This window comes from Engystomops pustulosus, chromosome 4 (genome assembly GCF_040894005.1).
Source record: "Engystomops pustulosus chromosome 4, aEngPut4.maternal, whole genome shotgun sequence".
NCBI classification, from domain to species: Eukaryota; Metazoa; Chordata; class Amphibia; order Anura; family Leptodactylidae; genus Engystomops; species Engystomops pustulosus.
In genome coordinates, this window is record NC_092414.1 from 160,631,811 (window position 1) to 160,657,898 (window position 26,088).

Below are 26,088 nucleotides of genomic sequence, written 5' to 3' on the forward strand. Positions count from 1 at the left end.
TGACATTTTTCACCTGAAAACAGATACATGCAGTATTGCTTATTATTAAGATGAGTTTTTGAAAAACAAAAATCTTCACAAAAAAAACTAACAACAATAAACGCGTGACTAAGAAACCAACTTCAGCGTCAGACAACGCAGACTTCAGATCACACCCACGTCATCTGCATATTGCGGCCTCCTCCAATGAGAGCAGAGGGGCGTCTCCCCCGTGGACAAGGCGTCTGCAGATGATGGGCGCTGTTGTCCTGGTTGTCAGCTGCCGGGATCCTGAGTGCTGAGCACCGCGCACACCGCTGCCGCCGCCGCCCTGCTACCGTATTCCTCCGCGGACACAGCCTGATGTCACCATGTCAGTGGCAGGACTGAAGAAGCAGTTCCATAAAGCCAGCCAGGTAAGATGGAGGGACGTGTCCCCAGCTCCTCGTAGTGCAGGATGCTCCATTGTACTGGCTGACAGTACAGCTGTGCTATGTATATATCTTCATGTAATTGTCATGTCCCTGGTACAGTCAGCTCTCCTGGTGTGGATACACAGCAATTGGATCCGCCTGAAGTTAGTTTCTAGCTGTGATGCTTTCTGTCAGAGATACAGATGTGCCCATGGAAATGGACATTGATTGCTTGAACAGCAATTGGGATGGATCTCCCCATGGGAGGTAACACTGGGAACATCTGTGCCTATAGAGATGTCCCCATGGGGGGAGCTCTGTCTGATCATGTCTGATCTGTCCAATAAAGAATCCTTATGCTATCTCTTATGCTTATGAGATATGGAGGCTGCCCATGGTGTCACATCTAAACTATGTTGTGTCTACTTGTTACCATTTTATGAAGAAATTGTCTCTCCTATGTGGCTTCCAGGTAGGTACTTGGGCCCTAGAGCTGGCACTACATGAGAGGATGCTATCTTGGTTGTCGATTTTACCAGACTTTATCCTAAACATATACTTTGCAGGAACAAAGGATTGGACATGTTTACATCTAACATGTCCAATCTCCCTACTTCCTGACATCACAGAAGAATCCGAATGTCTCCTTATAAGTAACTCTTTCCTTTCTACATACATCCAGCTTAACAGCCTTACAGGATGTGAACACATCTATCAGGATTTTATTTAGGTACTACAACCACCTGATGAATGACACTTATACAGTCTATACTTTGTGATATAAGTTTCTTACATATCCTGTATCAATCAGCTTGAGAATGGCTACATAGAGATAGTCTCCCATTTGTGAAATAAAACACTTGATTGTTATGGAGTGCTGCTTCCCTGTCTTGTATATCTGTATCAATCAGCTATAAACCGGCAAAGTGAGTAACGTTGACCATCTTGGTACAATAACGTGTAACAAGAATGGGATATATTAAACAGTGGGGGGTGTACAGCTTCTGCACCATATAATGTATGTTGGAGATGGGTAAAGGAAAAAACTAACTACAAGAAAAGTGTGATCACTACACAAAGGGGTTGAAAATATCCAAAGTGAAAGTCTTCCCAGTATTCAGTGGAAAGTACCTACAGGTCAATGAAAAGTGTTATGTATGTCCTTATCTCATAAATTTGTATGTGAAGGGCAGGATAGTCATTCTTCAGTGATTAAGGGGATCACGGACCTGCTGCCCCCAGTTCTGCTACAGGACCTTTGGGATTGGGCACACTGATGGCTAACCTGGATGACTGGGAGTATCTGGTGAAGAAGTAATCAGGATGTGTTATGAGAAGAAGAAGGTGGAGGCCAAGTGACGATCCCTTGGGCAAGGCTCTGCTGAGAATTTTATCTTGGCATACATTGATTTGGCCTCCAAGTTTCAATAAGTCTAAACATCTGAACCATGGACCGACTAGGTACAACATAACCCAGTCCATGCCTAGGCGGACAGTCCATGCCATGCCTGGACAGAGGGAACTTTCACTATATTAGGTTTAATGTTCTGGCTGTTCAGTGTATGCAGTACTTCTCTATGATGAACATTTTCCATTGTGACCGGACTAGTGACATATAATTGTTCTCCGCACACAACAGGTAACTGTACGCCGTCTGAGAACCTGTTGCATTTATCCCTAATATTGGCCCAGGTCGCCTTTCTTCATTTGTCCACAGATCCAGCAGCGAGCTGATCATATTCTCTATTATGATAATGATGCGGGGGGTCACAACCTGATCAATAATGCATATCTATTTAATCAGACTGTTACGTGATAGATGACAGTAATTACACAGGGGATGATGGGAGAGATGAAGCTCATTTACTGGAGGGTCTTTCTGTTCTCTAATGACTTGTACTGCTAGGTTTTATTGGAAATGTGCACAGTATTGAGGTATTTTGCGTTCTTTTAGCATATTTTGTACATCAGATTTACTATTATGGTTTAGACTGCTTGGATAATATGAGTTTCACATTATGTGTTAGAAAATGTCTTTTTCTGTTGTTTTGTGTGTGTGTCTAGCACCACTGTGGTACTGGAGTGGTTTTGCTTTTGGCGTTTTGACATTTTTAAAGCACTTTAAAATGTAAGGGCACATTCAGACACACCTGTTCATGGCTCTTTTGTGGTATAAAAGTCCCTCTATGTATCATATATCACTATGATGCACATAGCCCTGCATATGGCACTGTGGTTTGTCCATTAAATCTGTCCACTGCGCAGTCCATGAATCACGGACTGACCGCGGCCATCTGCATGAGCCCTAAATCTGGAGTAAGAGCTTAATTGAAAAGTGGAGTGAGTTGCCGCACGTTTTGTGCAAATCCACAGATGCAAAAATTTGAAGAAAAAAAATATAAATATTATAAATATATACATAAATCTTTATTTTTGTAGCGCTATCATATTCTCCAGAAATGTACATATACAGACCAAATGAGACATTACAGAGCAATAACATGGTCAGATGAAACAATAGGAGTGAGGGATCTGCTCACAATTTATTATACACCCCCTACAGAGTTTACAAATAACTCAATCCCAAAGAGATTAATGACAGGATATAATTTACATCCTGATCACTGAACATTATTTCTGGATGATGGGAGAGATAATTGGGAACAGGTAAGTACAGCAGGAATGTGGAGCTCCGCAATGAAATGTTTCTTCTAATAATAGATGAAGTGTTAATGACTTTCCTGACAGTCACACACAACACACATTTATTCATAGTAACACGTCACAAGATAATGTCATGGCTTGTCACTGAGCCTGGGTGGACCTGCTCCCTCCCGATCCATAAAATAAAGGGGCACTGGGATTATTTTCTGTGAAAGCTCAATGCTATCACAATTGCTAAACTTTTATAAGTATCATATTGAGTTGCAGAGCTTTGCAGCGATGCCCCTTCATTACTTACAGTATATCTGGTCCTCCAGAAAGCAGAAAGTGCTTTGGGTGCACAATGGGTCTAGTTAATAAATGTAGATAATATGGTGGAATATAGGACCTGGACACACCATAAGACATACGTAAAACTTTTTGTATCAAATAGAGATGAGCGGACATGAACTTTTAGGTTTACCATGCTCCGTTCACCAGTTCCGCCTAACGTGCAGCAAATCAAGCGACATGTCCAGGTTAGGTGGACCTGCTGGATGGAGGGCACTAAACCTAAAGTTTGGGTCCACTCATCTAAAATATCAAATCCTATTGTCCCTTAGATGTTTACTATGTTTCTGGGGCTCTTCAGCTGCATCTCGTATAATTGTTAACATACAGGTGGACAGACTGCATCTGTCCGTGTTTAAAAAAATTTTCTGCCACAAAAAATGAAAATCCTCAGCACTGTGGCTAAAAGAATATTGAAGTGTTTAGTCGGCCATCATCAAGTTACAGAAGATATAGCAATGCTCTGCTGCTTCCCTCTCCAATATATTCGGTCATGTCATTTTAATAAAATTCCTTAAAGTGATGAATTATGGGAATGCCATGGATCTAGGATTGCACTTTTTCTTGCTTGTTAAACATTTTTTGCCCTTCAATGACAGGAAACGGGTTATTTCCTGCACCACAGATTTGAGTTCATAGAGAGATACTTGCATAATAGGTGTTTTCTGAAGCCAGCTTTTGGTTCCGCAGTAATCATAGGGTTTACTTTTTAATTTCAGGTATTATATTTAGAACAGATTATTAATCACTAGTGTGTTGTCGGATCAGAAATGCTCATGTTATTAATGTTATTTTCCACAAATACACTTGTATGACCTCTCAGTAGAAGCTTTAAAGGGGTTTTCAAGGTATTAGAAAAACTGGAAAATCCCTAGGGGGGCCAGGCCCTAGAAGTTTCAGGGGTCCAGGGATATACTTCATCCAGTGTGTGTATACCTCAGACCAGTGGATAACAAAGGAAGCGAAGGCTGAAGCGCTTTTCTTGACCTCCCAGAACTTCCGGAATGGGATACATTTTTAACGCCCCCAGAATCCTATAAAAACCCTTTAACTGCAGTACCAGGTACCTTCACTTGTATAGGGGTTATCAAAAATTAAAGAGGCAAATTGAGACCCCTAGCTACAAGCCGTGGCTATGATTTGCCAATCATAGTCACGGCTAGTTGCAAGGAGCGTCATTTTGCCGGGTTGGCTGTTCAAGGCCAATCTGGTAATATGCCTGGCTCATGCGGTTGAACCCCAATCTACCACCAAGATGAAGGACTTTATGCAAATGCTCCATAGGTGAATGTCCTTTAAATGTTGGGTCCACTTATCTCTAGTCTGAACACACCATAATCCCTACTTTTGCTGTAATATTAAACTATAAACCTGCTACATCAGTGACTCCAGGAACCGTGAGTGTGGTGATCTTATTACTTTTGTTATTCAGGCCTCCTTCCTTCTACAATCAAATTGTGCTAATGAGTCTGATCTGGCTTTAAAGTAAATGTAAAAGTTTATTTTACAAGGCAGGAGGCCATGCATAACAAATATAAGAAGATTAACAGTGTCCCTGGTTTATCATGCTTGATTTTGATGGTAGATTTCCTTTAAGACAGAAAAAATGAACTTAATTGTTAATTGGACCACAGAATGGATGTGATCAGTATTGGGTTTTAGTCATTTGAGGTTTGAAGTTGAATCTAGAAAGTCATATGGATAAAGTGATCCAATAGTGTCTATACGTTGATGAACATACTTAACATTGTACAGTTAAATACTTGTATTAATATGATCCAATATACCGTAAATCCCATGCCGGAGTATTTGACATTCCAATCTCTGTAATATGATGATGTCAAACTTTGTGGCTCATGGATGGAATATTTGTGCTGGGTGTGATGCGGGTAAATCATTGGCTCATCATGACCTTTATGCTTTTTGACCCTGTACAAGGTTGTCATGTTTTTTTTAGGCATAGAAGTCCACATAGTAGATATTTTGTAATCATTATTTATCAGTCCCTTCTTGTTACCCTCTCGCTCCATGAGTTTGGATCTTGCAAAGTAATATTTTATCTTTAGAAGTGCATCAGAGAAGTGAATTTTACTGTTGTCATATAACATTGTAATGATTTCTTTTACAACTGCTATAGTGAATGAATACACAGTAATAAAAGGGAAGGTATGCACTAGGCCAGCAATGGTAATTACTCAGTGTAGGACATGCTATCACTGACTCTCCTATGTGATATACAGTTTACATACACTATATAAAAAGACAAATATGCACGTTTTTCTCACTATCTCACATGAAATCGGAATAAATCTTCCTTGTTTTAGGTCAAACTATGTATATTTGCCAGATGCCAGAATAATGAGATTTTTAAGGCATTTTTATGACTTTCTGCAAAGTCAAAAGTTTACATACATTTCATTAGTATTTGGTACCATTGCCCTTAAAATGTATGACTTGGGTCAAACATTTGGATATTCTTCCACAAGCTTCTCACAATAGGTACAAAATTGGGCCCATTCTTGCTCACAGAACTTGCGTAACTGGACAAGGTTTGTTCGCAACCTTTCATCTTCACCCATACATTTTCTATAGGGTTGAGATCAGGGATTTGTGATGTAAACTCCAAAACATTGACTTTTTTATCCTTAAACCACTTTGTAACATATTTGGCAGGATGCTTCAGGATCTTGTCCATCTGGAAGACCCATTGGCACTCAGGCTTTAACTTCATGGCTAATGTCTTGAGATGTTGCTTCAGAATTGCCACATAATGGGGGATATTTATTAATATGTCTATGACTAAAAGTGTGTCTGCACCACATTTTATAAAGGGTTTTAGACAGTTTTTGGCTTTCCTACAAGTAGCTCGACAAAAGGGGTGGGACCTGTAACTGGGGGCATGACCTCACACCAAAAAAAGGGTCAGTGCACCAAAAATACTGGTGACTCTAGGGTGGGAAATGTAGCGGCTTCTCTTTAACCTCTTCCTGCCGATGCCCTTCTTCATTTTTCACCCCCAACCTTCAAAAATGTATAACTTTTTTATTTTTCCATGATTTCTTTTCTGCGTAACAAATTACACTTCAAAATGGTCATATTTAATATTCCATGCTGTGTACTGGGAAGCGGGTGTATACTACTTTGGGCTGGCTGTATACTGTATGGAGGCTGGCTGTATACTACATGGGGGCTGGCTGTATACTACATGGGGGCTGGCTGTGTACTACATGGGGGCTGGCTGTGTACTACATGGGGGCTGGCTGTATACTACATGGGAGCTGGCTGTATACTACTTGGGGCTGGCTGTATACTACATGGGGGCTGGCTAGCTGTATACTACTGGGGGCAGGCTGTATACTATAGGGGGCTGGTTGGCTGTATACTGGGGGGGTCTGTGACCAATGCATTTCCCACCCTCGGCTTATACTGGAGTCAATAGGTTTTCCCAGTTTTTGGTGGTAAAATTAGGGGTCTCGGCTTATACTCGGGTCGGCTTATACTCGAGTATATACATATTTATCACTTGGGGCCCATTTCACATTAATCCCTGGAATATGGTCCAGAGCCTATTTTTTTCATCCATGTATAGCTTCTGTAAGGAGGAGCTGGAATGGAGAAGTAGTGAAATAGTTTCATTCCTACTCCATTGAGCATCTATGATCTACTTAGTGTCTGTATGAAGCAGTACCACAGCTGCTTGTACACTGCTCCATTCAAGCTTCTCCTCACTGTGGTTCTGTATAAAGGAGGAACTGCGGGCTCAGGACTAATGGGGAGGATCATGGCACTCACAGTAATAAACCCCTTTAAGATATTAGAAGGATTGTTGGAAGCCATTGCTATTTATCTCTGTGTCTTTTCTGTTTGTGTGTTGTATTTCACTCTTGTTCTTGCTGCATGTCATATAACAGCTGTGAATCTGAAACATGAATACAAGCTTGGCAGTGCGAGCTGTCAGGGGAAACATGGCCTACTTACTATTCTTACTAATCTGAACCAGGATGGGGGCCAAGGAGATGCAATGAGAAAACTGCTTCTTCTGGTTGCTTTCTTATTAAATGAACATTTTGCGTTGGAGGCCTAAGCGCCATGTGAAATCTCTGTCCTCATAGTGAAAGCTCTGCAGCATATACAAGGGCTTCTCAATAAATAAGAATATCAGCAAAAAGTTTTTCTTTTCAGTAATTCAATTCAAAAAGTAAAACTCATATTATATACATATATCATTACTGAGTGAACTTTTTCAAGTGTTTATTTATGCTAATTTTTAAGATTATAGCCAATGAAAACCCAAAAGTCAGAAAATTAGAATAATTAACCCAAAACAACTGCAAAGGCTTCCTAAGCATTTTAAAAGGTAGGCCACACAATCCTTGGGTAGACTGCTGACTTGACTGATGTCCAGTCATTGACACACTCCACAAGTAGTATAAGCCACAAAAGGTCATTGCTAAAGAAGCGGGCTGTTCAGAGTGCTGTAACAAAGCATATTAATGGAAAGTTGAGTGTAAGAAAAAAGGTGTAGTAGAAAAAGGAGCACACACAACCGCAATAACAGCAGCTTTCATAGGACTGTTAACAAAAGCCCATTCATAAAGTATGGGGAGATTCACAAGGAGTGGACTGCTGTCGCATTCCACGTGTCAAGTCAAGCAGGAAAAGAACTGGACTGTTGTTCAGTGGTCAAGGTGTTTTTTTTCAGATGAAAGTAAATTTTGCATTCAGTTTGGAAAACAAAGTCCCAAAGTCTGGAAGAAGAGTGGAGGGACACGATCCAAGCTGTTTGAGGTCTATCAGTGATGGTTTGGGGAGCCATGTCATCTGTAGGTCCACTGTGTTTTATCAAGACCAAAGTCAGCCCCAGCCGTCTACCAGAAAAATTTTAGAGGACTTCATGTTCATGCCAATGAGCTTTTTTTGAGATGGAATTTTCATTTTCCAGCTGGACTTGGCACCTGTCCACACTGCCAAACGTACCAACAACTGGTTTAATAAACACAGCATCAGTCTGACCTAAACCCCATAGAGAATCTATGATGAGAGACCTCAGACCCAACAATTGTCTGATGGTCTGCTATCAAAGCATACATGGCTTCCATAACACCTCTGCATGGCGATCAGCTGATCACCTCCATGCCACACCGCATTGATGCAGTCATTCATGCAAAAGGAGCTCCAACCAAGTATTGATTGCATTAACTGTACATACATTTTATTTGGCCAACATTTAAAAAAAAAATTATATAGTTGGTCTTATATAATATTCTAATTATCTGAGACAATGTCCAACATTTATTAAAGTGTTCACGTCCGTTTTCTGCAAACTGCTTGCACATGTATTTATAAAGTGTCTCCGCCAGTTTTGTTGTGCGGCTGCCCTGTGTCTGACAATGCAGAAAAAATGTGCACCTAAGGGGCTGTTACTGCTTAGTCAGAGGGTACGCTACATTTATTTCTGATGTGTGCCACAATTCTGTCTGCTCCACAATTCTGCCGCATGAAAAGTGCACCAACAAAAAAAATGCTGCACTCTGCCGGTGCAGTGCAGGGGGCGGCGGATTCATGCAGTACATGTGACATATTTCATGAATCTGTTGCACACTGCACTATTTTTGATAAATCTGTGTCAATGACTTTTGGGCTTCCCTTGTCCGTAAGCCATAAATGTCAACATTCACATAAATACATACTGGAAACAGTTCACTCTGTTTGTAATGGCTCTATATAATAGGAGTTTGGTGATATTCTAATTTATTGAGAAGCACTTGTAGATCTATTGATTATAAAGATGTATAGTATATTATGTGTATTTCAGATAATATTACTCCTGTGTATGCAGGCCCCAGCCCGTATGTGTCAAGTATGAAAAGATTCTGCCCAACCCAAACTTATAAAATATTCAGAAAGTGCGTTTCTACTTATTGTGTATATTTGCTCATTCACTGGAGCAGTTGGAAGGATTTTTGGTAGGTAAATATTTTTTTTTCTACATTTGGCAGTGATTATAAATTTTTTTGGGTGTATCTTTTTTTGTTGAATTTTCATATGTGAAATTTATTTAGTTTATATGTTAAAAGTTAGTGTATAAAATAAAAAACACTTTTTTGATGCAGTTTTAACTGTACTTTCTGAATATAATTCAATTTTATATACAACTAGAATTCCTTGGAGGTGGAGGAAATAGTTTTAGGCAAAAACTAACATTAACCTTATTTTCCCAAGCACCATTTTTATCATCATTTTGATATTTGGGAGAATATTTTCAATCTGTTAGTAATGAGCAGGTTATCCACTAAAAGAGTTATTAGATTGCTCTATGGCCATTCTAGGGTATTCCCTTATGCCATCCATATCTATGATTGAAGTAGATCTAACAACTGGGATTCCCATGGATATGTAGATGAAGTGCTAGTATACTGCACTTATAGGGAACCTGTCACCAGGGACCTCATTTTCACTAAAGACAGGTTACAGAAACCCTTTATAGCTTGAATGTAAAGATGTCTTTTTGCCTTCTCTTTGCATTTCAATTACAATATAATTGAGTGTTTTAATTGTTTTATAATTGTGTGACTCCTGTTCTGAGTCCCAGGGTTTGCTGTGTAAAAAAAAACCAAAAAAAAAACCATGGAACTTGTATGTGCTGCTCACTCCCTCCTTGGCTCTCAGCCCCCACCTTTGTGCTCCTGTATAACTCCTCTCTCCTCCACTGATGTCAGCTCACCACACTGTGAGCCCTGTCTGAGTGAAGAAGCCAGAGGGAGGAATTGTACAGGAGAAGGTTTGGGCTGAGAGCTAAGGAGTATGTGACATGGTCACATGGTTTTGTTATTTCAAATGCATCCAAACTAAAGCAAACCTGGGACTCAGAACATGATTCTATCGGGGTGCAAGGTAAGTTAAAACACACAATTATATTGCAAATATGTGTGCAAATACACAGAAAAGGCAGAAAGACATCTTCGCACTCCAGCTGTAATGGGCTTCTGCAACCTGTCTTTAGTGAAACGAGGTCTCTGGTGACAGGTTCCCTTTAAGGGAAACAAACCCGACTTGTGTGCACAAGAATAGTTACTTACTAAAATGTTACACCAAACAAAGGCAGATCCAAGGCCCAGTACAAATACACTTCTCTTATCCTCCCAAAGCATTTGAGGAACGTGCATGGGGGAGTTACACATCATATGTAAACTGAAAGTTAACTGTAGGGACACCACAAGTGTAATACCAAAAAGGGCTATCTGGTCTGAAGTCTCACTACATTCAAGACCTGAAAATGCAGGATTTACAGAAAATGTATCTCACAAAGCTGATATAGATCACAAAAAAGTATCCCAGCATGCTATACTACTATATAGTTAGATAATGGACTTTATGAGGGGAACTTATTAATCCTGATTCAGTTAAAGTAAATCTGGATACTTTATGTTACCTCCTCAAACAGCTCCCAATGTACAAGCTACCTGCAAAGGATTGTTTAAAATTAGCATAACATACAGTAGGTAATTGGAACCTGTCACCAGCTACAAATCACATTCCTGGTGACAGGTTCACTTCAAAGGAAACCTGCCATCAAAATCAATCACAATAAACCAGTGACACTGGCACTGTGACTGTGGTAACCTTATAATTGTTATCCACGGCCTCATTCCTTCTAAAATCAACTTTTCAAATTATGCTAATCCTATAAATTGAGCTTAGGTGAACTTCGTGGGACTAGCCCCATTCTGGCTGGTGGGGGTTTCATGTATCCTATAGCTTGCTCATCCATATCCATAGATGGAAAACAACTTTAATTCATATGAACCTACACCTGGAATGTGGGATTCTAAGTAAAGTTAGACTTGTCAGGTCTTGGCTCCTTTACATTAGGCTAGAGGCATACACAGTACAACACTGTATTGACTGTGAACACAGCCAAAGCTGTGATTTAGGGGATGAAATTGGAGTCTATTAGGAAGTTACTGATTGTGCAGTTCACTAATATTCAAGAATGGAACCACCTGAGACACTTTTATTACCGTAATCATTTAGATTACTCGTACAAGAACCGCTATGGGGAAATCAATATCAGGTCTATAATATACCAGCAAAGGCTACCATAGGTGAATATTTGATTTCCGTTAGGTAAATGTTGTAAAGCTGTTTATCACATAGTTTGAGTAGGAGTTCTATGAGGAAGATTCAGGCCTTTGATATAAGACTAAGACCATGTTACGGGCAGCACGGTGGCTCAGTGGTTAGCATTACAGCCTCACAGTGCTGAGGCTCTGGGTTCAAGTCCCAGGGACAGCATCCCAGGGACAGCATGTATGTTCTCTCCGTGTTTGCGTGGGTTTCCTCTGGGTCCTCTGGTTTCCTCCCACACTCCAAAACATACTGGTAAAAAATAGAAAAAACTAGATTCGCTCACCAAATTCTATCCTCCTCCAATCCGTCCTCGTGATGGTGCCCGCCACCGGATCCTTGACACCAAAACTCCCAAATAGAAACAAAAATGTAATGGAAGGCGGCACTCTAAATCCCACGCTGGTACCTCTTGTATCGAAAAAAATCCTTTATTCAATAAAACATGAGCATGTATAGGATAACATACAAGCGCCTAAGATTGATGCGTTTCGACGCTATCGCGTCTTAGTCATGATCTGGTAGGTTGATTAGATTGTGAGCCCCATTGGGGACAGGGACTGATTTGGCAAGTTCTGAGTAGTGCTGAGTAATCTGTGTGCACTATATAAATAAATAACGATTATGTTACCCACTTGTAACCCTCATGTTTGTGCATGGCTGCTGATGCATTGGACCTTTTGTACCCCCATTATGCCACAGAGTGAAGTAAACAGAAACAAAACATGGCATACCCCAACAGTTGCTGTATTATGGGAAGTTTCTCTCTGTGATGCAGTGTTGTATTAATACAGATCGACACAAGGATGACAATATGAATGAAATCCTATTGTATTCAAGCTTTATACAATGTATCCATGCTTTATGCACTAAAACATTCTCTCCTAGTGCACACAACAGATCATGGAGGACCTCAAGTCATGCATCTACATGTCACTATTTAATAGTGTAGGGTTCAGTGGCACCCCAAAACACTGGTGGGTCCAGGTTTTAACCCAGTACAAGACCTGTGTAGTACAACAAAAGACATCCCAATTCGGAGAGACATCCCAATTGATGGAAGATGTGGCCCAAGGGTGCATGTTATCTGGTGGACCTAAGAACCCTAATCTGACACTAGCAGGGTTACATTTAGGCTCTCTTCAGGTTACTGGGAACCCTTGTTTTCAGTTTCTAATAAATTGAAAAGTTTGCTGTTTTATTGTATAGTAGAGTGAAATCTATACAATGCTAGTGTGAATGGAGCCAATAAGCTTTTTATCCCTGGTGTTCCGATTCCTGAGCTGGAACATGTATTTTCTGACATGATTTAACTCATTGTATTGGTTTAGGATTTTTTTTTGCATTGTCAAAGACTCATCTGTTTATTCTCATGAGTATGTCAATTCTTATGGGGATTACTTTTACTTTTTGTAGGTGTGGTTCAGTAATGGTTTACAAGAAGTTTATTTGCCCATAGGGGTATTATACAACTAAGAGAACTCCAGGGCGAAGCCAAGTATGATGATAATTTACAATCGAGTCACTATTTCTTATTAAAGAGGAAGCACCAACTGATCAACTATCAGAGCAGTTCTTCTGGTCTAAAGTTGTTTTTTGACAACAAGAATAGTGCGGTCCCATAGGATTAGCTGTACATGGTTTATATTACAGTAAGGAATGTAAGAAGAATTGTGCAGAGTATTTGTGTAGTCTGGCCGTGCGTCAGAACAGAAGATCTGTGCATGGAAATTGTCCTGTTGCTAAGAGCCGGGATCTCTGATTTACTCGCAAATCATATGAGATAGTTGTAACATACACAGTTCATGGTCCTTATGATAATTCTCTTTATATACTAATTCTTTAACCATTTTACATGCTGATTTCACTATACTCCAGAATTTATGCCTTTCACCAAAACACACTCAAAAGTATGGATACATACATACATACATACATACATACTCTCCAAGGTGAACACCTATTGTCTGCAGCTTTGCATGGTCACAACCCCTAGGGGGCAGGGGCAACCATACTTGCCCTGCTCTGGCTCCCGCTTCCTGCCCCAACTCCAGGTGGAGAACAGGACCTGCTGCAGCCAATGAGTCGCCTCCTCAGACCTGAGGACAACAAAGGAAGTTGATACATAATTTACTTGCAGAAATTTCTGCAACATGACCTTATTCCTCAATCACGGTTGTCATGACCAATATTTTGGTTCACATCTAAGTATAACATTTGCACTAAAAATTGGCAGCAAACATAAGTTGTGTGAGAATGGAAATTTTCATGATATGCCATGTATGTGAATGGAGTTTTCCATGTGAATAATATTTTAGTCCGGATCTTATTTATAGTATTTTATAGTATAGTCTTGTAGTGTAATTTGTAAACTACTGTATGCACCATGGTGCACCAAGGATGGTAATGTTATATAAATACTATATGTAAACCCCCTGAACTAAAAGGTTTTTTCAAATAAAAGTTTGTTCTCCTTGCCTAATATTCTATTGCAGAGGTCCCCAACCTTTTTTGCACCAGGGACCGGCTTTAAGCTAGACCAGTTTTCCATGGCCCGGTAGGGGTGGGGGCGGGGCTTTGGTCATATGGGGTGGGGTTATGGAGGGGTGGAGCTTATAATATAAGATATCAGGGAGTGTCCGGACCAGATCCATCATATTGGTTTGGTGTAAAAATAAAGCAATGCAAAATGCATACAGCGTATCGCCATGTAGTTTAAAATGCATACAGAGTATCGCCATGTAATATAAAGTGCATACAGCGTATCGCCATGTAGTATAAAATGCGTACAGCGTATCACCATGTAGTATAAAATGCATGCAGAATACCGCCATGTAGTATAAAATGCATACAGAATACCGCCATGTAGTATAAAATGCATACAGTGTATCGCCAAGTACTATAAAATGCATACAGCATACCGCCATGTAGTATAAAATGCATACAGCGTATCACCATGTAGTATAAAATGCATGCAGAATACCGCCATGTAGTATGAAATGCATACAGCGTGTCGCCATGTAGTATAAAATGCATACAGCGTATCACCGTGTACTATAAAATGCATACAGCATACCGCCATGTAGTATAAAATGCATACAGCGTATCACCATGTAGTATAAAATGCATACAGAATACCGCTATGTAGTATAAAATGCATCCAGCGTGCCACCAAGTAGTATAAAATGCATACAGCGTATCACCGTGCACTATAAAATGCATACAGCATACCGCTATGTAGTATAAAATGCATACAGCATACCGCCATGTAGTATAAAATGCATACAGAATACCGCCATGTAGTATAAAATGCATCCAGCGTGTCACCAAGTAGTATAAAATGCACACAGCATGCCACCAAGTATTATAAAATAGATACAACGTACCGCCAAGTAGTATAAAATGCATACTGAATACTGCCATGTAGTACAAAATATCACAAATGCTGCATATACATACAGCATATATACACATAAACAGTAGATACAGCATATACACATATACACATACATATATACACACATACATACATATACATATATACAAACACACATATACACACATACACATATATACACACACATATTACATATATTTACACATATATACTCATATTACACATATATACACATATTACACATATATATGCAAAGATAAAGTAACCTTACCTCTCTGTTGTGTTCTTGGAAATTTCCGTGCCTTGCCCTGCAGCGGTGGTGGCGCGGTGAGGTAGCCGGGAGCGGGTAGGTCTTGAGAGCCGAGAGGCTAGGGAGCCTGGAGCTTAAGCGGGGGCAGGGGGAGCCGAGAGCCGAGAGCCTGGAGGGGGGGGGGGGGACGTTAGCGGAGCCGGGTTGAGACGGAAGTGGAAGGGGAGCCGGGAGCGGAGAGCCGGGAGCCGAGAGCCTGGAGGTGGGGGGGGGGGGACGTTAGCGGAGCCGGGTTGGGACGGGAGTGGAAGGGGAGCCGGGAGCGGAGAGCCGGAAGCGGGTGGGTCAAGAGCCGAGAACTGGGAGCGGGGTGGCAGAGGGAGCGGAGAGCCGAGAGCGGAGGGAGCGGTAAGGGTGCTTGAGCAGGGGCAGGGAGCCGAGAGCCTGGACGGGGGGCGTTAGCAGAGACAGGTTGAGACGGGAGTGGAGAGCCGGGAGCGGGGGGCGGAGGGAGCGGAGAGCCAGGAACCGGAGGGAGCGGAGAGCCGTGAGCAGGGGGCGGAGAGCCAGGAGCAGGGAGGACGTTAGCGGAGGGAGCGGGAAAGGAGCCTGGAGCTTGAGCGGGGGCAGGGGGAGCAGGGAGCCGAGAGCCTGGAGCGGGGGGAGCTCGGTGCCGGCAGGGTCTGGGGGCCGTTGTAAGGTGCCGGTGGCGTCGGGGGGGTGGGCGCAAGGTGCTGGCAGCGTCGGGGAGCAAGGTGCCGGACAGAGGGCTGCAACGTGGTCCCGTCCGGTGCGGGAGCTCCGCGTTGGCCGGTGACGCCCCTGCGCGGACCGGCTGATGAACTCCAACGGCCCGGTCCTGGTCCGCGGACCGGCGGTTGGGGACCTCTGTTCTATTGGAACAACAATCAAAGTAGTTGGTGGTATTGAAAGATTGCAGTTTTGTCAGGTTTTCTTGTATTTATATGGTATATATTAAATCTCAAAATGTGAAATTGCTGGAAGATACTCTTATGAACAGTGTTTATCGAGACCTAACAGTGAACTATAGTTAACTCAGGTGAACTGGAAACACTGTGTGACCTACAGTATAAAATATGTCCGGTATGTGTTGGGCAGATGGATTTGGCAGTGTAAAGCGAGAAGTTATCAGGGATTGGTTATGCTGCAGATATATGAAGAAGTTATTACAAGGAGCGCAGTCTATGAAACTAACCAGAACCCTTGTGAGATCCAACAATCCTATAATATGCAATGTTTGGAGTAGTAAATACTTACACTCTGTTCACACCTTGTTATGTTGGATTGTTCCTGGTGTCAAACATACAACACGAGTGACATGTCTTGGTGCCAGATATTCCTGTTGCTTTCTATAAGTCAAATAAAGTAACTTTTTTGGGCACCTTCAGAGGTTTTGGAAAATGTAATTCCTCAATGGGAGCACTAGCAGAATCTATATATTTTTTTAATATTCTTGCTGATTGTTGTATTAGGATTAGTTTTTCGAAGGACCAAAAGAAATCCCACCTAAGAGTATAGTATATGTAAATGAACCGCAGAGGCCACTGGGGCGTGTACTAGCCAGTAGCCTCTGCAGCTAATTTACATATTACTAAAATAAATTTAGATTAGGTTCCAGGATTATTAAATTACACATTAGGGCAGAGGCAGGGAGGAGGTATCTACCATCACATCTACTTCTGATGGTAGATTCTTCATGGTAGGTTTCCTTTAAGAATTTGTGTGAACATAACCCAAACCATCAAGGGGATTTCCAACTCCGTATAATTTCCCAGTGTCTAAAAATGGCGATAGGCAGATATTTAGGAGGGATTTTACAGGTGGGAGGAGGCAGATGTAACCTGCTATGCCTGCACTGCACTTTTCAACAACTTTTCAACTTTTCAACAAGTTAGGATTATTGTACCTGTTCTTGATGATGTTCCCTTTAAAGGAAACCTACTGTCTGATTCATACCTTATAAAGCAGTATTACTGACTGAATCCACTTTGCACCCTGATGCAGGGTCTGTTATAGTTTTTTATGGTTTCCTTTTCCATAAAAAAGATGTTTTTAAAATATGCCAATGAGCTTCAAGTGCTCCGGGGGCATGTTATTGCTTGTGCCGCCGAGGCCTGTAGGGGCTTTGGTGATGCCCCCAAGAGAACTTAAAGTTCATTAGCATATTTAAAAACATCTTTTTTATGGAAAAGAAGACCATAAAAAGGATTACAAGGCCAGATCCTGCATAAGGATGCAAAGTAAAATTTGTTAGTGAAGGTATGAAACAGAAGGTTGATTGCCTTTATAATTAACGAATGGCACATTGTAATAGATGATGTGCAAAATCCCCATATACTGCCATACTGTAGTATGGCAGTATATGGTAGGATCAATCAGACAACCTAGGGTTAAAGTACCCTAGGAGGTCTGAAAAATAGTAAAAAATTTAAATGAAAAAAAGTTAAAAAAAAGTTGTATTAAAAAAGCCTAAAAATTCAAATCACACCCCTTTCCCTAGAAGTCATATAAATGTACAGTAAAAATCATAAACACATTACGTATTGCCACGTCAGAAAATGCCTGATGTATCAAAATATAATAACGGTTTTTCCCCGTAACAGAAAGTTGCAAAGTTGCAACCCAAAGTTGCAAATGGCACTTTTTTTTGCCATTTTTAAAAAATTCTATAAAAGTGATCAAAAGGTCGCACAGTCCTAAAAATAGAACTATTGAAAACGTCATCAAAAGTCGCAAAAAATGACACCACCCACAGCTCTGAGCACAAAAGTATACCAAAAGTTATAGTTTTTTGAAGGTGGGGAATGAAAAATTAAGACGCAAAAAAGAAAAAAGGGCCTGGTCCTTAAGGGGTTAAACAAACTAATAGATTAAGTAATTGTATGTAATAGCTCAATCCTCTTTAATCTCACTTATGGCCCCCATGGTGATAGTTTTTTTTTATTATTATTTTTTTTAACCCTTTTAAGAATTTACTTTTTTTTACACTTCCTTTCTTCGCTTATGATGTTACATTTCCTACATGTTGTAACTAGTTAGAGGAGGAAGAGACTGTGCATAGTGTAGCTATATTATGGGGTAAGCAGAAGCCAAATTCTGGTGACATCAGTATAATACTGTACATGTTATAATAGGTCGGGTGAGCTGGAGCAGTTTCCGTGCTGGATTTACACCCAGCACGGAAACTGGTTTAGGAGACAGATGAATCCATACTGGATACAGAGTACAGTAGACTGAGGATCTGACTTCTACTGCTATTGTTCCTTCACCATTGGGCGTTATTGATTACCTGGGCTGTTCTCCTAGACATTGAGATCCACATGTACTTCTCTCACATGTATAAGCGGAGTTACACATTAATAGACTCTGCAGTTCTGGAGAGCAGATTAATATTATACGTGTTGATACATGATAGATTCATACCTCATGCATGTCTTTTATGGGATTGTTATACTTTGTGTGGTTAGCTGTTTGCAGTGAAAGCTGTTGACAACTTAACACAGGGCACAGTCTGTATACATGAGCAAGAGGTCATTAGGATGGGGGCGAGGGGGGGCTATATAAACCTGTACTGTCACCCCTGGGATAAGAATCCTAATCCACCAACATGCTGAGTGATCTATATCAGAACTGACATATGATTCTTATAAGCATTTCTAAATTTACAGGAGGAGTAAGGATTCCTCTATACAGTAATATGTGTATACACACCTATGTATATGTGTACGGTTCTTGCCTGTCATTCTTTATATGATATGTAAAGCACTTGGATATGTCTGGTGATACTATAGGGCTCAGTAAAAAATTGAATGGACAGAAGTTAAACTGCAATCACTGTATCTTTGAGGATACATTTAATGTATTAATGATAAAGAACAGTACATCTGTTTGAAACGCGTTGGATGTTTTACTGGTTTTGATGTATCCTCAATAAAGTTACAGTGTTTGCACTTTGGCTGGTCCATTAAACATTTTTGGATTGCTATACCTTCGCAGCAAGGGGAACTCGTGCCTTGGGGCTACAGGTGAGCTGTAGTTTCTCTGTATAATACAATAGAGCTTGCATGGAGCTACGAGTCAATTACATGCACACCTTATATTTGTGTTTTGACATCTGTCACACTTGTATGCACTGATATATACATTTGTACAGTACTGTCCCAGTAGGGAAATAGATGCGAGTTTCCTAGTCCTGTTGTTATGCTGTTACATATTATTTTGCAATATGCAGCGTAATCTGTATATAATGGTGCACATCCCCCATTCTTTAGTGTGTCTGATGCCAGGACCCCCTGACACTGCAGGCCCCATAGCAGCTGCTATGGCTTCAGACGCTGTAGTTACGCCCCTGATGTGCTGACCATTTCCTATATGGGGAAAATTAAAGTTTCTATTCAATTCTCATGGCCAGACTAATCACAGTGTAAAGGATAGTACTTACAACCCCATACTCATCTCCCTAGATTATGTGTTTTATATTCAGTTTTCTAATATGTTTCTGGGAAAGCTGAGTGACATCCAGTTTGATTGTCACTATAGACTTTCCAGGATTTGTCTCCTTCTTAGCCACATAAATATACAGTTTAATAGTCTTCTCATAGCGGTGTAGGGTATGTTCACATGATGCAGACTATTGTGAAAGCATACCTGCTGTATGGATATCGCTAACTGGGGAGATCGGCAAAGCTGGATGAGCAGCCATGTGTGATCCGTGTACATTGTCATTAGTTATTTTATTATAGGAGGAAATGTGTTTAGCATAACCTAATGGCTTTCATCAGCCTTTTATGAAGCTAAACATTTAATCAGTATGTGACAGAGCTCATTTCCATAGCCGCATGTAATGAAGACAAGTGACATCTATTATCCTTATTGATTAGCGACACGTGAAGTTGCTTATCTTCTTGCTGACTCAGGTCGCCGTAGGGTATTTGTGGACAGATGTGCCGGCTGCTCCTACAAGGCGGCTAAAATTAGGTCCATGGCGTATGAGCGTAGGAATTTACACTCAACTACTGGGCACAAGAGCCTGGAAGTCCTGTGATATATAGTGTATATTGTATATATGTTATCCCTACGTTCTATGTTTATTAAATAGAAACCTTTTTTCTACACTACTTTCTCCTACATATTCCTTTTTGTATACATTAGGCTTCATGCACACAAATGGTGTTTTTGTCCATTTTTCGGGTGGCACAGTGACACGTTCATTTTGGTGGACCCATGAACACAGACCTGTTCTTCACAGTCCTGTATGGAGAGTGTAGAAAACTCAGAGCAGGTCCTATTCCTGTCTGCTTTGGGTATACATGGCATACAGCCATGGCAGAGGCACACGGAGGATGCCGGGAGCCATCGGGTCCTTGAATCACCATTGCATTAAACTCTATCTGAAGCAGGGTAGAGCCCGAATTCCAGGACTATCCCACCACATCTGGGATGGTTGGGAGGTATGAACCAGTTTTGGGGTCCAGCAGCTTCAAGGTACTGTACAAATCAAAGAGATATACTACTTGGGGATGATTTCCACTGCTTTCCACTGATTTTTTTTTTTTTTGCGTAAATATTCAAGTGAACTTTATTATTGATATTCCTCATTTAAAGCAAATGAATTTGTCTGGCCTTAGATATTAAGGGGGGATTTATCATGACTGCGCAATTCACAAAATACCTCCCACCAGCCCAAAATGTGTCCAATATATTTAGTGGCCCTGGCCACTTACCGGGCACATGATTGTGTGTCTGGGTCAGGGCCAGCTCCAGGATTCAGTAGGCCACTGGGCAACAGAGCCTCAGTGGGCCCCTTTACAGTGGACTAACGTGGCGACATTAAAGATTCATAAACTAAAACAGTCTCCTGTTCCCTAAAATATTCCCTAGTTTATCATATCATACAGCCCCTCATGGTTATTTTATATAAAGACCTCCCTATGGATTTATTAGATACAGCCACCCTCACCCCCATGAATTTGTTATGTACAGCCTTATGTGGGCCCCGGCACTTGTTTAGGTATGCCCAGTGCTGGTGCCCTCCCTGGCCTGCGTGAATTCTCCATGGCTCCGAATTATGCTATAGCTTGTTAGTGTGCAGCCACGTGCTAAGTGTATGGCAAGATTGGAGGCCATTTTTTATACTGATGACCTACTCGTAGGTGCAGACACCCAGCCTCCGTATTATGAACTGATCCTAAAAAAATAACGCTTTCTATAAATGTGCCCCATTGTATTGTTATAAACTGCGTGAATAAGAAATGTAAATGTCACATATCCTATAAATGATGTACGATGCCTAGTGCTGATTCATCCAAAGTCCATAATAGCCAGAGCAGAAAATAGACGCTTGTGCAGTTCTGTGCTTGTAGTAATGAGGATGATTAATGTTAATACTTTTCAGGAAGGAATGAGGAAAGATGCCTTGTGACTGCAGCTTGTTGAATGTGTACTATACAATAGTGTTCTCTAAAAGACCTACTGTCCCCAGAGGAATTTTACATTTTGCATTGCAGCACCAAATTATCATAAATGCCTTGCTCACCTGTCATGACAAGAGGTAGGTATCTCATAAATGGTAGTCACTTACTAAGTGTAGGATTTGTGTGTGTATATATGTGTATATATATATATATATATATATATATATATATATATATATATATATATATATATATATATATATTACACATGTATAATAATTAAATCATCAAGCAGCTAAGTGACTGGATAAATGTGCAAAACTTTGAGATAGAAGTTTTCTATTTGCCAATTATGAATGAATAAAACACTTGCAAAGATCATAGAAATATCCCATTTTTGTTATTTATCAATTACAGTAGAGCTGTCTTTTCTTATTGTATATTTAGAGCACCTTGTCAACAAAGGTTCACCCTTTTAGCTACCCCAGACCCCCTATGGTCAGCTATTATTTTAGAGAAAGCTTCTTTGTAGTCCTTCTTTTTCACTTAAAGGGAAGATATATTATAAACATAACTTGTTTAACTGTCTTTTCATGTTGTTGTTTGTGATTCCATTCCACAAAAGGACATAAAGAATGCAGCCTGATACTTACCCTAGTCCTTTGTGACATGAATAAGAATATTTCTATTGAGGCTTTTAGGTTAATGTGGATCAGCTCACTATGTTGCCGTTTGTAACAGTAGGAGCCTTGAATTCATATCTCACACATTCGACAAAAATTCACCACAGGAACCTCGAAAGCAATGTTAGTGCTGAGACATCTCCCAACGTAAAATGGGGGAGGGGGGGGGGGGGGAATCATTTCCTGTCCAGAAAAGATTCTTGTTTGGGCTTTTATACTATTAATGACCTATCCATAGGAAGGCCATTAGTAACCCATCAGTGGGAGTACTGTTATACACTTTGGCCAAAGCTTGAAGAACTAGAATTGTTTGTCTGGCCATCTGGTATTGTACGACAGATGGAGTTGTGTTCTTCTGGCTCCGAATGAACGTGACCCAGGAACCAGGTGTTGAAACCCCATGATAACTATTACTTATAGTAGCATAAGCCCAGCAAAGACTTTCACCAAAGTTTTATATTAGAAATGGTTTGTACAGCAGAAGGCTATTTTCACTACATAACGCTATGAAATCAAACACAAACCCTGATAATGGTCTGATACTTCTTGTCCCTACTGCTCAGGTACCTTTGCACGTCTCCCATAGACGTCGATGAGTGTCTGTAGACTAATCTGTGTAGTCCCGTGACTGCTGCATAGCAAAGTCTCTAAATTCTGAACAAAAGCCCAGACAAGATGGCCGCCCCTATAATCAGAATTTAAAGTAATCAGAAAAAAAAAATACTGTCCTTTCAGTTTGTTGTATTTGCCCCGTGTAATAATGTCTTATCAGAGTCCATTGAAGTGCACAAAACTAGGGGCCTCTCTAACAGCGTTTTTCCCTTATGTAAGGAGTCTCCTCTACAATGTAAATGTGTAGTGGAATTTAATGGTAATTGTATTATGGTGTTTTATTAAATGTGGCTCATTGGTGTCTAATAAATATAAATAAATGATGATTAAGTAAAGCTGCTCTTCCTGCTTGTCTGTTCACAGCTGATGGCCGCGTAGATCCTGTTTGTTTCATTCAATGAACCTCCTGCCCTTCCTGTATGATGACTTTCTCTTGTATGTGTCCTGTAGTCATTTCTCTTCCTGACTAGTCAGGTGCTTTGTTTTCCTCTGTTCTGTCTGTGAGGTCCCTCTGCACACAGTAGTATGTACAGGGTATGGGGTCCACACCTTTCCCATACTTAGTATGTGGACATATCCTCTAAAAAAGTGTTCATGTTGGTTTCATGTTATCTTAATGTTAGCACAAACCATATTTCTGCTTAAATAGCATACACAATGCAGAAGAGACTGAGATATCTTCACTGGCCAGGAAATTCACCTCGAAAAGAGAGTGCAGTATAGATGGGCACCTATAGATTTTCTGCTTTTAAAACATTTGTAAACATTATTTTGGTAACTCTGCACCTCTGTGCATGTACCTCATGTAACACTGCTACCTGTCAAGGAATACCAGTGTGAAGTCGATGTCACCTGGGGAAAATTACACGATAGGAAAAATTATTCTCCATTTTGTAACTCTGCTATCTGTCAGGGAATACAATCCTCCGCCATAACAGTCAGCATCACCTGGAGTGCAGCACTTGCATGGGCTGAGGAGCAGCAGGTAACAGGGCACAATGGGGGGGGGGGCAGCAGGGGCCAGGGGGAGGTAGTACTTACCATGGCTGGCCCGTGATATGTGTGATGCTGGAGAGCACCACTGTCCGGGTGAGTTGAGGCACAGGATTTGTCAGGCTGTGGAGCTGGGGATGCTGGTGCTTAGTACTTGGTGTAAAACATGGATACAGGTTCCCTTTTGATGATTGACATAATGTAATCCGAACAAGTAGAACAGAATTGGCTGATGCAGTAATAACAGCAATAAAACCTGTCACAGCTAGATGGGTACCATGACAAGTATGTAATGTGATCACTTACCCCCATACTTTGCGATTCTATGTTGCTAAGCCTCTTTCACGTGACGTATGCTCACCCGTGTGAAGCATGGTGTCCAGCTGCACATACAGAAAAAGATAGAGCACATTTGTGGCCCCCAATATTGTTGTCAGACGCCATGGGCTTGGATGGGGACCCTCTATTTGCGGGCCGATATTGGTTCCTCACACATTTGTGTGAAAGGGTCCTTACCCTGTATAATGTATGTATCATTATATTCTAGATCTGAAAAATGAATAAACATAGTTCAGATAATATGTAATTGGAGACTGCCTTATGTTATTAGTCCAACAATCTGCAGTCCAGTATTGATTGTGCAAACACCGGCTTGTCCTCCCTGTGTTACTATTTCCTATTTGAGGCTGACACTTGTGTTGTTTCTGGACTTATCGCTCCATAAACCATTACAGTTTGACCACATCTCCTTTCACAAGAACTGTCAAAGGAGGAACCATTTTGAGTAATAATAGTAGACTCTGTGCATGTCTCTCAAGAAGCACTAAATAGATGCTGAGTGACTGTCTACTTGTGAGGTCTCCAACTGAAGATGGTGCTGGATAAGTTGTGAGACCCTCTTCTACATCCTTAAGCTGCATGAAAGTATAAAGGAATTTTCCGATGCACAGTTTGGTAACCTCAGACTAAGTGTCAATTGGTGTAATTACAACTTACCTCCCAGGTTTTAGAAGAGGGGTTGAGGATTAGACCGGCATAACGTGGCATGGAAAATTGTCACTCCTTCCCCCGTGTCTCTTTAACCCCACCACCTAGTGTGCTGCTCCTGCATAATGACCCTCTTCTGTGCCACCCACACATTACAATGCCACAGATATCCCCATAACCGTGTGTCAATCACCTATTTTCCCCCATGTCTTACATAGCTCCCCTGTATCAATGTGTTACATGCTTGTATAGTTCTTGTGCACAGCTGTCCCTTATATTTCACTTTTATCTCCCTCTGAATAGTCACTGGTGTGACTGGAGATATATTCCCTGGAGCACATATTGGTTCTCACATATTTTATACGTCCATAAAATGATACATAGGCTGGAGAAGTTCATGTGGCATAGCAGTTTTATGGTGCTAGTCGGCACTGGATGGAGAGACAGCAGATATGTCATGTGTATAAACCTATCTACCTGAAATGTTGGCTGCCTGGATAAAGTTGTAAAATAGACTTTGAGTTTCAGTTCCTTTCCAAGTTGTTCATAGATGAGAACTATCAGAGCGTAAAAATATTAATGTTTGCCTCCAGGGGTGGATTGTACTTTTCAGCTGAGCACAGAGCTACAGAAGACATGTACAGGTCCTAAAGGGCCCCAGCAACCAGGCATTCATTGCCTACACTGCAAATAAGGGTTAAATGTACATTGTTGCGTCCAATGGTTTTCTTAATAATCCCAGAGTTCTACTTTAATCTCATTATTTCTGTATACAGGTTGTCCCCTACTTAAGGACATCCTACTTACAGACGGCCCCTAGTTACGGACAGAGCTCTCTGCAGAATGGGCCACATTTACTTACCCGGTCTGCGGAGTTCACTGAAAGTGCATTGTCCGACAATAATGCACTGTGCCCCGATTCACTAAGATTGTGCGCCCGATTTCCTGCATGCGTCACTTCCCCGCTCAGGTCCACCGGAGTTCGCCTTCTTCCTGTATGTAGGTGCATTGTCCTGCCACACAATTTGAATATTAAATCCCAAGCTCAGTCCGAATCATTTGGAGCGTGCGACGACCCTCCCCCGCCCCCCCTACCCGATTTCTGTTGCATGAAAGCCAGCGCCGCAAAATCTGATCGCATGCGACACAATCCCAGCACAGGCACCTGTTAAGTACCTGTCACAGCTGTGCAAAACGTCGGAAAGTCAGAAAACAGTGC

General features: G+C 41.1%; 1 protein-coding gene across 1 annotated transcript in view; it reads left to right on the plus strand.

The window, feature by feature from the left end:
* Positions 1–202: 202 nt before the first annotated feature.
* The window catches only part of SH3GL3 (SH3 domain containing GRB2 like 3, endophilin A3), a 44,491-nt gene continuing 18,605 nt past the window's right edge, over positions 203–26,088 (plus strand). Inside the window, exon 1 of the mRNA XM_072148340.1 lies at positions 203–395. Within this exon, the coding sequence (XP_072004441.1) occupies positions 351–395 (45 nt within the window). The 5' untranslated portion in view covers positions 203–350. The remainder of the gene's footprint in view (positions 396–26,088) is intronic.